At 43.2% G+C, this 17,293-nt stretch overlaps 1 protein-coding gene across 1 annotated transcript in view; it reads right to left on the bottom strand.

The window, feature by feature from the left end:
- Dnajc11 (DnaJ heat shock protein family (Hsp40) member C11) overlaps positions 1-17,293 on the bottom strand; it is a 61,833-nt gene that overhangs the window by 32,004 nt on the left and 12,536 nt on the right. Inside the window, exons 2-3 of the mRNA XM_076861382.1 lie at positions 11,105-11,234; positions 8,913-8,986 (exon numbers count right to left, since the gene is read on the bottom strand). Of these exons, the coding sequence (XP_076717497.1) occupies positions 8,913-8,986; positions 11,105-11,234 (204 nt within the window). The remainder of the gene's footprint in view (positions 1-8,912; positions 8,987-11,104; positions 11,235-17,293) is intronic.

Raw genomic sequence — 17,293 nt, 5'->3', positions numbered from 1 at the left:
CTTTAAGCCACCTCTTTGAGGCTGCGTGAATCTTACAAAGAAAATCTCACAGTTTAAATTTTCTAATTGAGTCCCTGGTTATAAATTCTGGCTATGAACTCAGACATGACTCTGGCTGGTCACTACACTCCTTGTGGGCTGATAGGACCAGAGGATCTCAAGCTATGAGGGTCGGGTGTTCTAGACTTCTGGGACCCTTTCTCCCACAATGTGACAAAACCATTGCATGGAACATCCCATGACATCCTAGTCTTAGCTCAAGATGAGATTTCAGATAGATGACTGTGGGGAGAAACACAGAAGGACACAGCCACAGGGTCTCCGGTGCCTCTTCTGGAAAAGGAAACTGCACCATGTGACAGCTCGGGGTCCCACTTATGACTGTACAGTCCTAAGCACTGCAAGAAACGGTTTGCTGGGAGAAGGACACAAAAGAGGTTGTTATTTTTCAGTTGTGGACAAGGGAGCACATCCAAGTGCATATTCCGTGTTGGTGGAAGAAATACAGAGAGTCTGCAGGTGTAGCTGACAGAGTATCTAAAGTGATAGGTGACAGGAGAAAACGTACCCAGAGAGTTCCGAGTTTGAAACATATTTTTAAAAAATATATGCCCATGGGGGCTGGGACTGTAGCTCAGTGGCAGAGTGCTTGCCTAGCATGCGTGAGGCACTGGGTTCGATCCTCACTCAGCACCACAAAATAAATAAATGAATACATACATACATACAGAAAATAAAGGTATTGTGTCCATCTGTGACTAAAAATATTTTTAAAAATTATTCTTATAGCAAAAAACCAATAGTACAGAGTAAATAAAAAAGTCACGTTTCTCTTCTCTTTCTTTTTACCACTCCCCCTTAGTACTGGGGACTGAGTCCAGGGGCACTCTACTACTGAGCTACATCCCCAGTCCTTGTAATTTTTATTCTGAGACAGAGTCTTGCTAAATTGCCAACTTGTGATCCTCCTGCCTCAGTCGCCTGACTTGCTGGGATTACAGGTGTGAATCACTACACCCAGTACACATTCCCTCTTATCCTAGGTAACCTACACACACAAACAAACTTTTTTTGGTAGTGCTAGGAATTGACCCAGAGCCTTGTAAATGTTAGGCAAATGCTCTACTACTGAGCATCCCTAACCCAATCATAGGTTAATATTCAATTATTTATGTCTCTTCCTAAAAATCTTTACATATGTATGTGTTTGCATTTGTGTATATACGAACATTTTTAACATAAATGTGACCATATTATAAACTTTGTTCCACTTGATGGACAAAATAAACACAGACACTAGCTTATCCAAAAAGGCTGAGATATTTGTCCACCTCTACTTTTAGAAAGTGAACAGAAAAATAAACAAAAAAACAAATAAATAAATAAATAAGGAAAACCAGCCCACTGGTATATTCCTGTAATCTCAGCTACTTGGGAGGCTGAGACTGAAGATTGCAAATTTGAGGCCAGTCTCATCAAAATAAAATATAAATAAATAAATAAATAAAAGGGTCAAAGGAAAAAAGCAGCGGCAGTGCTTGCCTGGCATTGTGCAAAGCTCTGGGTTCAATTCCTGGTTCAATTTGGTGATGGGGTGAGTAATATTCTTTTCCCCTCAAATAACTCAATATTATAAATCAATTGCTAAAAAGGAAGAGGTGATTCTTTTTTCTTTTTTTGGTACCAGGGATTGATACCAGGGGCACTCGACCCCTGAGCTACATCCCCAGCCCTTTTAGTATTTTATTTGGAGACAGAGTCTCACTAAGTTGCTTAGCACTTCGCCCTTGCTGAAGCTGGCTTTGAACTAGTGATTCTCCTGCCTCAGCCTCTTGAGCTGCTGGGATTACAGGAGTGTGCTATCACGCCTGACAGAGGTAATTTTTTTTTAAGGAAGCTTTAAAATAAAAAAAAAAAAGATTAGCTGGGCACGGCGGTGCATTGTCTGTAATCCCAGAGGCTCTGGAGGTTGAGGCAGGAGGATTATGAGCTCAAAGCCAGTCTCAGCAATTTATCAAGGTGCTAAGCAACTAAGTGAGACCTTGTCTCTAAATAAAATACAAAAAAGGGCTGGGGATGTGCCTCAGTGATGAGTGCCCCTGAGTTCAATCCCTGGTTCAAAAAAAAAAAGACTATTAAAATCACCTAAGAAAAACAAAAAGACCTAAATGGCATGGCAGAGATTGCTTTGGGACCTCAGGAAACATACTTGGTCTTACTAAATGGACAGGACAAGTCCCTCGCCCCAGTTTGCCAACACCAAGGGCCCATGAGCCTATCAGTGGATACCCAAGGCCACCACCTTGGCCGGAATGAAAGCCAGGCACAATCTACAATTTCCATTACCTTCTAACCTGTCAGTCTCTCCCTTCATTGATTGAAGGAAGAAAAAAAAAATCTTCAGGGAAACTATGTAGTCAATTGTTACATTTATCTTTGAAGAATCATAAAAAATGATTCAAAATACTTTAAATGCTGTTCATGAGGTTAAGTGGGCTATGGCTGCAAACACAATTTATCTGGCCCCTGCCAATGACTTAAGAAATCCATCACCAGGAACAAGAGGGTCTGGGTGTGAAGCCAGGAGGTCTGGAAGGGAGGTGGCTCCTCCACATGGCCCAGGGAATCAACACAGTCCCAACTTGGACCAAAGGTTCCATAACTGTTCCTTCCATTCAACAGGGCCTGGTTTTAAAAACAGGTTAAACAAAAGTTTTTTTTTTTTTTTTTTTTTTACTTGTAGATGGACACACAATACTTTAGTTTATTTTTATGTGGTGCTGAGGATCGAACCCAGTGCCTCATGGAAAGCGCTCTACCACTTAGCCCCAGCCCAAGCAAAAGTTTGCTTAGCCATATTTTAACCAGCAACATTAACAGACCCCATCAATGTGTGCATACACCATTTAAAAAAAAAAAAATAAACCAATGTGCAAGTTTCTAATAATTTAAATCTGTTCATATCCTGCAGGAAATCAAAATATTAAACATGCCAGGCTCCATAGAGGTCACAGCAGGAAAAGATATGTTTTCAGGAATTCTAGCTGTTTACTCTTTGCAGATGGAATTAATAGCTGCAAATTACTTCCTGTCGTACTCTGTGATAAGCTACAGAAAAAAATAATCCAAAAAATGCCAGATTGGGCTCAGCCCCCTGAGTAGCCTGTATTACGGGCACCTGCCACTGAACTTGGCTTCTAGTCATATTTTGAATAATTCTGCAAATAGTTGGTGCATAATCAGAGCTAACTGCCAAGTCTAAGCGGCTGGTCCCTCCAAAGAGTGGAGGACACTTTGCTAAGCAAGCATCTCACTCTTGGCTCCCACAGGCCTTTGCCATCCAGGATACTTCACATCCTTCTGTGAACAGAGGACATGATGTTGGAGAGTAGATGGGGACTAAGATGGCCATGGGCCACTCTTCCCCACTGTGGCAGTCCTTAGAAGCATCCAGGAATACAGCACCCTGTACAGTATTGCAGCTGGTAAAGATCACATATTCTCTGCTTCTCATGAACAGAGAGCATCACATGCAGCCCAAGAATCTACACAAGTGTGTTGTTCACCTGAACCACTTGCCACAGCTCTATCCCTAGACTAGCCAGGAAGCCTCACCTTATGGAGAAAGGAATACAGACATTTTGGAGGGGAGATGGCAAATGGAAAGAGAACAGAAACCTAGCCTCCGTCTGACACAACTGCTAACCTCCAGGCAACCTGAGGCAAGTCATTCCTCTGTAAGTTTCAGTTTCCTGCTATGACAGGAGGACAGTTAAAATACCCAATTCTGCCTGATGCAGAGGCACATGCCTGTAATACCAGAGGCTCAGGAGGCTGAGGCAGGAGGATTGCAAGTTCAAAGCCAGCCTCAGCAACTTAGCAAGGTCCTAAGCAACTCAGTGAGTCCTTGTATCTAAATAAAACACAAAAAAGGACTGGGGATGTGGCTCAGTAGTTAAGTGCCCCCGAGTTCAATCCCTGGTACCAAAACAAAAAACAAAAAAATAAAATTCTCAAGGTGCCATCTGGTTTGAAAATTCTATGATATTAGCCAATTTCTTATTTTGGAATACTTTTAGAAATTTAGAACTTCAAAATAGTTGCAGATAGTTCAGAAAGTTCTAGTATACACTTTTTTTTTTAATATTTATTTTTTAGTTATTGGCGGACACAACATCTTTGTTTGTATGTGGTGCTGAGGATCGAACCTGGGCCGCACGCATGGCAGGCGAGCGCGCTACCACCTGAGCCACATCCCCAGCCCCTCTAGTATACTCTTTATCCAGGTTCCCTTAATGTTAACATCTTATGTAATCATGAACGTGTGTCAAATCTGAAACCAACATTAGTACATTTCTTTTTCTTTTATTTTGGGTACCAGGAATTGGACTCAGAGGCACTTGACCACTGAGCCACATCCCCAGCCATATTTTGTATTTTATTTGGAGACAGGGTCTCACTGAGTTGCTTAGCGCCTCGCTTTTGCTGAGGCTGGCTTTAAACTTGTGATCCTTCTGCCTCATCTTCCTGAGCCACTGGGATTATAGGCATGAGCCCTCATGCCCAGTTCATTATTACATTTCTATTAACTAAACCCAGATTTCTCAGATTTTACTATTTTTTTCACTAACATCCTCTCTTTGTTCTGGGTTCCAATCCAAGATGGGAAAAGTGAAACAGAGATAATACTGTGATTGCAAAATGCAGATAACCCAGGCCAAAGGATCCAACTCTAACTATAAATTTTGTTGTGATTTTTGTTGTTGTTGTTTTTTTTTTGGTGCTGAGGATTGAACCTAGAGCCTTGTGCATGTGAGGCAAGCACTCTACCAACTAAGCTATATCCCCAGCCCTAAACATAAGTTTTGAAAATGACATTTGTAGGTGAGCTGAGTTATATGTTTTCCATTCCACTTGCCCCTGCTAGTCAACATCATCAAAGCACAGTTCAAAGTTAGATTTTCATTGGGCTAAGAACAGAGTTCAGCTGGTAGAGAGCTTATCTAGCGTGCACAAGAACTTGGGCTCAATCTCCAGTACCATGAATAAATAAATTGATTTTTGCTATTTTATTTATTTAAATTTATTTTTAGATGTTAGTGAACCTTTGTTTTATTCATTTATTTGTATGCAAAGCTGAGAATTGAACCCAGTGCCTCACACATGCTGGGCAAGCGCTCTACCAGTGAGCCACAACGCCAGTCCTAGATTTTTGGTATTTTAATGAAAAGACAAATTTTGTTTTCAATGTGGACATTTGTACCAACAATGTTAACCAACTCCAAGCACTAACATGGGTGACTTTTCAAGCTGGAAATGATTACATCTCATTGCTTTGGAATCCTGCCAGAGAAGGAGAAAGTCTTGAAGGTTAAGGAAAAAAGTGAAAACTTATCTAATGGATATTTCATGGAAGCCAAAGAAGCTCCAATTTCTCCTCCAGCATCCATCATAAAATGGAAGTGGTAGGACTGCTGGGAGCAGACTGCCAGCCCCTCCCCATGGGTGCTGAGATCTCAGGACACCAGCAACACCCTTCACCACCCACAGGTTCCATATTAAACAGGTACAAAGTGGGTACCCTCAGTGACTGGTGAAGTCTGATAGCCTAGAATACACAGAGCAGGAAGTGGGTATGGCACCCTGCTGGGGTGACAGCTACCACTGCAGAGGGAGAATCCAGGGTGGGAACAGTTCACCCAGCTGGAGCAAGTCCTTGAGGACTGTGCTGGAGTCCATGGTCACTGCAAATATCTTGGGTGGCATCTTCATGTATCCTGCCTTGAAAGCATTTTTGTCTTGCAGTGAAGGCTTAGTATCACTATGAAAAAAGCCAATTCTGACCAATGAGAACTTTTTTTTACTTGAAGTAGTTTACTAAAGAATACCAGTACAGGGGCTGGGGTTGTGGCTCAGTGATAGAGCTCTCACCTAGCATGTGCAAGGCCAAGGGTTTGATCCTCAACACCACATAAAAGTAAATAAAATAAAGGTATTGAGTCCAACTACAACTAAAAATAAATAAATAAATAAATATAAAAAGAATACTATTACAAATCATCCACTCACCACCTGTGATGGCCTCGTTGCTGTGTGTATGGTTTTGCCTCATTTCTAATTGGGGAGATGACACTAGGAAATCATGCAGAAGACTCCAATGCCTCAGGAGACTTGGAATGGTTCTCCTGGGAACTAAAACCCTAGACTCTGAAAAGGGAATATGTAATGGGGGCCTACAGCTCTCACTTCTGCCTTTCAAACTTTCAATCAACTTATGTCTTAAAACATTAAGGAAACTTTAAAACTGAGAAATTTAATAAATACAACAGGATTCTATGTCCTCTTTTGGAATAAAAAAATGCTAAGCTACCAGACTTTACACTGAGTCATGATGCACTACTGCAGCACAAGGCACCACTTTTTCCATCAAACCAGAGACCACAAACCCACTGCTTTTCTGAAGCCACGCAGGAGAAGCAAAGGATCGAACGGCCTGATATAATGACTATCTCTCTCTCTCTCTCTCTCTCTATCTATCTATCTATCTATCTATCTATCTATCTATCGATCAGGGCCCTAATCACGTTAGAGAAGTTCTCTACCTCTGAGCTACATCTCCAGCCCTTTTTTATTTTGAGACAGGGTCTACTAGGTTGCTCAAGCTGACCCTTGAACTTGCAATCCTTCTGCCTCAGCCTCCCGAGTAGCTGGAATTACAGGGGTGTGCCTGGGTGCCAAATACCTCTCAAGTTTTAAATGTTAGCAACTACAATTCACTGTACAGGGCAATAAAAACATGGTCACAGGTGGGTTGGGCATGGTGGCATACCCTTGTAAAACCAGAGACTCAGGAGGCTGAGGCAGGAAGATCACAAGACCACAAGTTTAAGGCCATGTGGGAGGCCGCCATACTGTGTGACCAGCATTTTCCTTTCCTGATTGGTGAGGCTTGTTGGTCACTTCACGTGATAAACCTTTAACATTGTTGGCTCTAAAACTGTCTGCTTTCTCTGTGACCCTTCAAAAAATTCCACAGTTCAATAAATTTCTATAGCACACTTTCTCAATCAACCTGGAAATTCTCCTGGAGCAGCCCCAATGTTCTGGGCAACAATTACTGCCCCCGACCAGTGTGGGCAGCTAAACTAGAGGTTGTTTGAGTGAATTTCCTAAGGTATCAAATAAAACACAGGCACACAATAAATTTACCATTAGTTAAATTTACCTTTAATTCAAGCCCTGGGACTGCTCCTCTGCCCTCAGCCTCAAACTCCCCAAATGGGAGAGCGAGGAATGTCATGAAAGGCAGGCAAGAGAGCTAACACATTCGGGAGTGGTCTTTTATTGCGGGGGACTCTGATTCTTAGAAATTTCCATCCAAAACAGATCAAGAGGGGCAGGGGTTACAAGTTCAGGTAAGGCAACTCGATCCCTGGGTATGTAGGAAGGCACGCCCACGCATGAAGACACATTTGTCGACATTTTTATGACTCTCAAGATCAGGGCTACCATCTATGGCCACTTTGATGTGGCCAGATCACAGGAAGTGACCCACAGAGCCTCACCAATCAGGAAAGGAAAATGCCGGTCACATGATGTGGCAGCCTCCCACAAGGCCAGCCCCAGCAACTTAGTGTCAAAATCAAATAAAAAGGGCTGAGGACACAGCTCGGAGTTAGAATGCCCCTGGGTTCAATCCCCAGTACTGGGGAAATGGAAACGGGAGTGTTCCTTGCCCATACCCTCAGGCTTGAGAGGTGTCCTGCTAGAATCTGAAGAGACAGGCACACATGCCTGAGGTCAAATACTGGAAGAATTTCAAGGGAAACATTATATGATGATGGGAAAAGGGGGCACAAAACCTCAGAGAAGGTGAATCTGATGTTATTAACTAACAGCTTGCCCAAATTTCTTGGGCATCAGAACCAAATTTCTTTAATGGAATTAAGTCATAACACCTATACATTCCTGCTGCAATTTAGTTTGTTTTTTTAATATTTATTTTTTAGTTTTAGGTAGACACAACATCTTTATTTTGTGAACAACATCCCCAGACCTGCAATTTAGTTTTACAATTAGTTTCCATGTCCAGTTTTCTTCCTGAGCCCCTCATGCTCCTCTGTTGACAGCAAGAAACAGGGGGGCTGCTGGGGTTGTGGCTCAGTGGTAGAACACTTGCCTAGCATATGTGAGGCACTAGGTTCGATTCCCGGCACCACATAAAAATAAAAACAAATAAAACTAAAACTAAAAAATAAATAATAATAATAAAAAAAGAAACAGAATGGGAAGTGCCTGCATCTCAGGGATCTCTTCCCGTACCACAGCTGCCAGGCGACCTGTTTCACAGACAGTCGCTGCACCTTTGGTCTCACGTATCACAGTTGACGACATCATGACATCATCCATCACACCTGAAGAGGTGATCACAGACAATACTCTCGATTTTTCTGTTCCACTGCGCTTAGGAAGTGTCCCTTCTGCCTAACTCTCCCAGCAGGGACACTTCCTAAGCGCAGTTACTCATCATGAAGGTAGAGAAAGGCATGGACAGATAGTGGAGGGAGGAAGGGAATATGTGCAGGCAGACTTGCACCCCCCACCAAGTCACTGTCTTCCAGGGCTCCCCAGCCCCATCTCAGGCTGAACACCTGGGGTGCCATGCATTTCTTCCTTTTCACTTGACAGGTTAGGAAACTACAGACACCTCAGACTGCAGATTTGCCAAAGTTCAGAGAGTTACAGGGTGGCAAAATGAGGTCTAGAATTCCACCATGGACACTAAAATACAAGGTGAGGAAGGGACCTGTGGCACCTCCAATAATCTCAAAGGCCTTATCACAGATTGTGGGGTGCTGTTTTGTAGTTGTTTAATGACTTTTCTGGGACGCCACATGTACAGTTTCTCTTACCTCCCATCCTTCCATTTCCAGTCCTCTCTTTCCATATATATCATAGATGGCCCTCGTTTGGGGGTCACTAAGCACTGCAACAAGAAAAATGAAACATGTTTACCAAGTACAAAATTCTCTTTTCAATCCTTTCTGAAAACACTGGCAACAATGTCCTTGTCGCCCCCACCTGGCCACTCTTCCCAGAGACCCGTGTCACTCTCTGGGCCTCTTTTCTCCTATGTGCTTCCTTGCCAACCCAGGCTTGGTTTAAAAGTGGCTACAAACGAGAGCAGTCCACCTGCCCAGTCCAGGCTTCTCCTCACTGTAGGGACAAAGGGCACAAGGTGCACCTGCAGGAAGCCAGGATAAAGGGCTGCTGTTCCTGAAATAATCTGGCCAGTTTCTGTCACAGTATATAAAATATGCTGGTCTGAAAGTTGATTGCATTTTCTAAAGAAAAATCTGATTTATAATTTACTCTAAAGAGTGTTAATATCTCCTGAGACAGTCTACACTTTTTGAGTGTCCCTCTCTTTTTCATCTGGAATTATTTTAAAAGGTACCAATCCCTCTTACTGTTGTTGGTCACACCAGGTAAAGCACGTCAGAAAGATTACTTGGCAAGGATCAGGGGCCCTCAATGGCCAAGAGTAGTCACAGTCTGCCCACCACTCTGCCAAGCTGCTCAGGACCTTTGCATCTTTTCTCCCTTGAGAATTCTCATGTATTTTTAGGCCTAATTAAAAAACAATGTAAATGAGTCCATCCATATTCAAACCTTATGGGGAAGAAAGAAATGCTGACCACTGGAAAAATGGAAGCAAGAATTCTTGAGTTAATCTCTAGAATTTAATAAGAAAACATCTATTCACTATTTTATTTTCATCTCCTTTTAGGCAAAATTTGGGGACCAGGTCTGCTGCTGTGGCATCTTCACAAGCATGGGCGGGTTTTTCTGTTAACCTGGACAACAGTAAAATCAATGCACCTTCTAGACAACAGAATGCAATAAAAAGACTTTGGAACACAGCCACATAAGTGGTTTGAACAGCATGAAATTTGGTAATGACACGAGACCAAGTGCTCACATTTGTTATTACCAGGCCTGATTTTTTTTACTGGTCATTAAAATCTAACTTCCTGGTAAAAGGTAAAATAACATATGCTATTATGTCTGCAACAAGAAGTCTTTATTATTGTGTAAAGAAACATACCATCTAATTTTTGGTCTCTCTCTTTTGTAAAATCTTTGTTTTATTTATTTATTTTTATGCAGTGCTAAGGATTGAAACCAGGGCCTCTCATGAGCTAGGCGAGCATTCTACCACTGAGCCACAACCTCAGCCCCCAATTTTTGGTCTCTTTGGGTAAGAAGCAAACACCAAGTGGTTCTGGAATGAATAACTTACTTTATTTGGCATATGTCCTCATACATCAAGTGATTTAATTTGTGTGTGTGTGTGTTTGTGTGTATGTGTTGCTGGGGCCTTGTACATGTGGGGCAAGCACTCTACCAACTTAGCTATATCCCCAGCCCAATTTGATGTATTTTGGCTTTTATTGTAAAGAATGTGATAAAATGTAGACAGTATACGTTTTACCCATTCCAAGTATGATCTTTGGCAGCAGTGAGCACACTTGAGGTGTTAGGCTCTGTCACTACATCCAGAAGTTTTCATCACCCAAAGAGAAACTCTGAACCCACCAGTGAACTAAATATTTCCTAAGCAAACCTCACAATTCTTCTTCCTGACACCTAAGATTTAGGGATGAAAGCCTGAACCACCCGACTGTCTTCCTATTTGCCTTCTTAACAACGTTTTCTTTCTTTTTTTCAGAACCTTCTTTAAGGGAATGCTGCAGAAGCAATAAAACTGCTTTCAGATAAAAAAAGAGAACAAAGAAAGCTTCCCTGTAATGATGGTGCTTCCCTCCAAAGTTCCCCCTGGAGGCGGCCAGTAAGCATGCACACTGATTCACACCACAGTCGCTGCTGCACCTGGGCTCTCATTTTCTACTCACTGGACATGTATCGATTTCCAAAGCAAGATGCAGCTCTCACAAAGGACTCCATCAGTAAGAAGCACTCAACTAACCACTTCTTTTACACACCTCCAAGGACTCTCATTTTCTATCCTCTATAAATCAAGTCTCTTAAAAATCGAGTAACTGCTATCAGCGAGCTTCGGGACGCCGAGCCCTGCACTGACCTTCATAAGCCTGGTGAACAAGGTTAAAGAGTCGCTCCGCCTGTGACTTGAGCTCTGGGTCTCTGTGCTTGTCTGGGTGGTAAAGCATACACAGCCTCCGGTAGGCAGCTTTCAGCTCTTCAGAAGAAGCCTGAAGAAAGAGAGATTCCATTAGAGAACAGTTGATGGTACTTAACGTGATGATCAGCACCAGCCTTGTACGGGAGCCTGTCAGTCACCTTCCAACCTGTTTGCTCTCCACATACAGGATACAGTGAAGTATGCTTTACTGCTCTAGTAAGCCTCCTTCTTTCAACAGTTAACAAAGTGATCAGGGGCTAGGGATATGGCTCAGGCGGTAGCGCGCTTGTCTGGCATGCGCAGGGCGCTGGGTTCGATCCTCAGCACCACATATAATAAAATAAAGATGTTGTGTCCACCGAAAACTGAAAAATAAATATCAAAAAATTCTCTCTATCTCTCTCTTAAAATAAATATTCAAGGAGGTTATCTGTAGCTTTTAAAGAAATTAAAATAAAACAAAACAAAGTGATCAATTATGTACATCAATAGCTACTGTGTCTTGCTGGGGAACCTACTACCAGAGGGAAGGAAAGCCCCTGTCCTTACTCTGGCACATGGTGGTTTTTTTTAATATATTTTTTTTAATTTTAATATTTATTTTTTAGTTCTTGGCGGACACAACATCTTTGTTTGTATGTGGTGCTGAGGATCGAACCCAGGCCGCACGCATGCCAGGCGAGCGCGCTACCGCTTGAGCCACATCCCCAGCCCGCACATGGTGTTTTGAGCTGAGACTAAACACCACATAAGCCCACTTATCTAGGTTCACAAAGAAGAAAGCCATGTGACCCACGGTCGCGGTGGTGCACACCTGCAATCCTAGTGACTTGTGGAAGGCTGAGGCAGGAGGATCGCAAATTCAGCCAGCCTCAGCCACTTAGCAAGATTCTAAGCAACTTAATGACACCCTGTCTCAAAATATAAAAAGGGGTAGGGATGTGGCTCAGTGCTTAAGCACCCCTGGTTTTAGTCCCTAGTTAAAAAAAAAAAAAGCCTTGTGCTATTCATTAGAAAGAAATGACACCCACTGAACCAGTCTGACAAAGTCTTAATAAATATTAGTTCTTGAAAACCAAAGATAAGTAATGGTATAAAAACCAACAACACACACTAATTTGCCCTCCAATTTTAAATCTGGCAAAAAGGCCCTACTACTCTGTAGTGACCAGGCCAGTAAGACCCAACCAGGGGGCTTCTTCCAACAGACACATCTGTTTCTCTCTCCGGTGTCCTGAGGGGAAGCCCACTCTGCCTGACAGTGCAGACGACACCCAGAGCCACATGGTGCAGAGGCAGGGGGCCACCACAACATGATTCCTTCCTGGGCCTCCTTATAGCCACCAATAGGCCCTCACCCTGAGTCCCTTGGCCCTAGAAGCCTGTTCAGTGCACAGGGCTGGCCCTCCAGCTGCTGCGAGTTCTTTTCCACGTGGGCATTGGCCTCCATGCCCTTTGGTCTGTAGAGGAGAAGGGCAGGGCAATACTTTGTGGGCGGTGTTGAGCGAACAGCGCTTTACTGTGGGAGGCAGCCCCTCCACACAACTGAAGTACGTTTCTGAGTCAGAGACAGCAAGTCAGGGGCCATCTGGGTAGAAGAATGAGCCCAGGTCCCCAGTGAGTTTGCCAGGGACTGGGATGCTCCAGGATCTGGTTCTGCCAGGTGGATCCTCAAGGAGAGAGGTCACGGGGAACTAATGAGTTCCATGGACCAAGGTCACAATGGAAAATGCTACACTGTATTTCTCTATAATTTCCACAGCATTTGGATATATTTGAATTCCAGGAGTATTAAATTTCTTTCACTCTTAAAGGTAAAACTCTTCTGCTTTACTTATAATTATTGGCAAGAAATTTACAACTTTTCTATAGGACTATTGTTCAGACACTAAGCAGAGGTTCTAAACAAAGAATTCCAAAGATCTCCAAGAGGGAGATGGAAAATAGGACAGGGAAGGTGTGCAGAGGACACAGCTGGAGAGAGGCTTGGGGGCGCCTCCTCACCTGCCCTCCAGCCCTGGCTCCTCTGTCCCAGCAGGTGGCTGGGGATGTCCTGTTCCAATCAGCTTGGATTCTGGTTTTCACAGAAGCAGCAGCCAGACCCAAGCCACATGCTGTCCTCTAGGCCAGGCCTGCACAGCCTGGCTGCATGCTGGACTGAGACGCAGCTTTGATGCTGTTGTTTTAAATCAGGAAAAACTGCTCCATCAGAGAAGGGTCATGGATCTTGAAACAGAGTGTCCCTCTGCCTGCAAGAATTTGGTAGACTTTTTGCCCCCACCTACCACTAATCTCTTTTCCCATCTTGTCCTTGGGGTAGCCTTGGGAATGACGTTATTAAACAGCTCTTAGTTGACCGCCTTCCCTGCCCTCCCCAGCTGGTTATCTGCGTGATTTACGCCATGCTCTACACAGACCTTCCATTTTGGTGGTGGAGAATGCAGGCTTTGGAGTCAAATGGCCTGTGTTTGGATACTGGGTCCCTCATTTCCAAGCTCTGTGACTCTTCTCAGTTTTCTGACCTTTATCTCCCACCTCTGAGAGGGGATAAGATGCCTTCAGGGAAGGTGTGAAGATGAAATGAGCTGGTGACCAAAAAGTACTTTGCACACAGCAAAACTTAACAACTGTAGCTCTTTTAAAACCCGTTTCCAGAGGCTCTGGTAGTGGCTCAGTGGTAGAGCACTTGCCTGGCATGTGTGAGGCACTGGGTTCAATTCTCAGCACCACATATAAATAAATAAAATAAAGGTCCATTGACAACTAAAAGACATATATATATATATATATATATATTTTTTTTAGAGAGAGTGAGAGAGGGAGAGAGAGAGAGAATTTTTTTTTATGAGAGAGGGAGAGAGGATTTTTTTTTAATATTTATTTTTCAGTTATCAGCGGATACAACATCTTTGTTTTGTGTGTGGTGCTGAGAGGATCGAACCCAGGCCGCATGCATGCCAGGAGAACGCGCTACTGCTTGAGCCACATCCCCAGCCCCCTAAAAATATTTTAAAAAATAAAATAAAATAAAATAAAACCCATTTCCAAAGCCAGGCATGGTGTAGTCCCAGCTACTGGGAAGGATGAGGCAGGAGGGCCTCAAGTTTGAGGCCAAGTCTCTCCAATTTAGTGAGACTCGGTCTCAAAAGAAAACAAAAACGCTGGAGGATGTAGCTTAGTGGTAAAGTACCCCAGTGTCACGAAATAAAACACCCATTCTGCTTCCTCATCTGAAGACTGTGGACAAGAGCATCCCTCATAGGGTTACTACGAGGTATGAAGGAGCTAATGCAAGTAAAAGAACTCAGCAAACCTTTGCACACAGCAGGAAGGTAACCATTTTAGCCACCAACATCATCACAATTCAATTCCCACAACCCTTTGGCCATACCAAAGCTTTGACAATTCAGAGAAAGGGGCTGCCCAGTACACAGGTGATGGTGAGTAATGGGAACGTGGGGTTAAGGAAATAATTCTACATACTGGCTCCCCTGTGCTGATGCCCACATGCTTTCTTTAAAACAGCAGCTTGCCTGAAGCCCTATCTGCCTCAAGCCATCAGGACAGGTTACATTCCTCAACAACCTGTTATCTGCAGGGGAACCAGGGGCCTGAAATGCAGATAAGAGGGGACTTCTGTGACCCTCACACAGACCAGATTCCAGAACTAAGGGAGGTAAGGACAATTCCCCCTAGCCATTAACCCTTAACCTGCAAGAACAGGTTCTAATTAGAACTGGTCCGCATGGTCCAAAAGTGGCCGAGTTGCCTTGGATCTTTACCACGTGCAGTGGGGACATGATGTTTGATGTTATCCTGCTTTTAGTCCAAAATCAAGAGTTAAAGCTGGGTGGGACTCTCTGGAATGTTCCTTGGGACTCCTCAATAAGACTGAAGGACAGGAGGGGAGTGTTGTCCTTCTCTCTGAGAGGACCTGCTCGCTCCCTTGAGAATGTCCCCTTATCCCTTTCCCATCCCTTCTAATAAACTCATGCCTGATACTCTGAGAGGCTTGTTTGAAATCTTCTGGTGTGACTGCAAGAATCAGTGAGAGAGGACCACCCTACTACTAACCCTGTAGCAACAGGAACCTTCATTCATGAAGTAGTCCTGGCTGTGAAAACTCGCCAAGCCAAGCCATGTGTTAGGAGATGGGTACTCTTGTGTATGTACTATTTCACTAGAAATAGAAGGATCAGAGCATGTAACTGGACATGTAACTGCTTGGCAGAGTGATTGCCTAGTACTTACATGGCCCTCAGTACTGCACTGAGTGAGGGAGAGAGAAAAGAAAGAACAAACGAGAAACTCAAGGCTTTGGGGCCGGGGATATTAGCTGGGTGGTAGAGTGCTTGCAGAAGGCCGGAAGGCAGGCAGGCAGGCAGGCAGGGTTCTCTGGAAAGGCTAGGCCTCCATGTTTCCAACTCTGCATTTCTCCTTTTCTTTCCTGTCAGTTTCTTTCCCTGCCAACATGAGTTACATGATGCATTTCTTGCACTCTTACTAACAAGTCACCTATATTAAACTGCTTAAACAAATATAAATAATAGCAAATAATGAGCAAATAAGTAGACCTTCTCCTGGTAGGTTTACTCATGTAATGATGTAAAAAAGGTCTTGCTCTTAAGCCATTACAAATTATTTCCTTGCTGCACTTCTTTTTGGCAGTGCTGGGAGGTGATCCCAGAATCTCATGTATGCTAGGGTTAGACCCTCTTCCTGCAAATTTTAATCATTCTTTCCATCACAAGCACAGGATGAGATGAGTTTGACTGATTCAGTTTGAATGCAATCTCCTAGTTATTAAAATTAAACTAGATGACAAGGGAACAGACCTAGTCTGCAAGACATCCTTTAATCATATTAATAAATGGCTTAATGTACTATTGATTAAGTAATGGAAACGAGAGGTTTCATTTTTAATAAATATCACATTCAATAAAAGGTTGGATTGGGCCTTTCATCACAACTGAAGAGCTAAGGTCACTGGTTCGACAGTTTATAAATGATAACCTCTTTTACTACCATAAAAATAGTGATACCATTTCAAAACGTAATGAGCTATCATTAAGAACGATACCTAAAATTTCATACTTACTTTTAAGTTTCTATAGTAAAATTAAAAGGTATATCATTTTTCAAGTCTAAAGGTTTATCATCTTGTCATCTGATTATATTTTTCACTGGACAGATTATATGGTAGGCCACAAATTAAGTGTCAGTAAATTTTAAAAGACTGACATCACACAAAGTGTAATCAGCACACACAGCATGAAGTTAGAAATCGGTTACAGAAGGAATGCAGAATCCAGAGTCAGGAAATTCAACCATCTACTCTTTTTTTTTTTTGATATTTATTTATTTATAGTTATCGGTGGACACAACATCTTTGTTTGTATGTGGTGCTGAGATCGAACCCGGGCCGCATGCATGCCAGGCGAGCGCGCTACTGCTTGAGCCACATCCCCAGCCCCACCCACCTACTCTTAAATAACCCCAAAGATCAAAGAAGAAATCAAGGAAATGAGAAAATACTTATGACAAATGAAAATAAAAACACAACATTCCAAACCAAAACTTATGTGATGAAGTGAAAATAGCATTAAGGGGATAATTTACAGTCGTAAACATTAAAAGCACACGGCTGGGATGCAGCACAGTGGAGGAGCACGTGCCCATCATGCACAAGGCCCTGGGACCAATAACCAGCACCACAAAGTTGCAGCAGTGGCAGCAGCAAGATGTCACACCAACAACTCGACTTCACAGTTCAAAGATGCTACAGCTCAGATATGGCTTAAGCACGGTCCAAAGGCTCAAGCACTGACAGCTTGACTCCAGTGTGATGGTTGAATTTCCTGATTCTGGATTCTGCATTCCTTCTGTAAGAGGTAGTGGGACCTTTAAGAAGTCATTTGGCCATTGGGGGCATCCCCTCCAGAGGGATTAACAGCTCTCAAGGGACCTCAGCATGCTAGAGCTTTGATGATATCTTCCTCTGCACAGGCTGCCCCCACTGTGATGCCACCTGCCATTAGCCTTCTACCAGAGCCAAGCAGAACTAGTATCTGTGCCCTTGAGCCTCCCAAACTATAAGTTACATAAACCTCTTTTTTTTCTTCAATATTT

Source organism: Callospermophilus lateralis, chromosome 7 (assembly GCF_048772815.1).
Source record: "Callospermophilus lateralis isolate mCalLat2 chromosome 7, mCalLat2.hap1, whole genome shotgun sequence".
In the NCBI taxonomy this organism is placed as follows: Eukaryota; Metazoa; Chordata; class Mammalia; order Rodentia; family Sciuridae; genus Callospermophilus; species Callospermophilus lateralis.
This window is presented reverse-complemented; position numbering and strand designations above follow the sequence as displayed.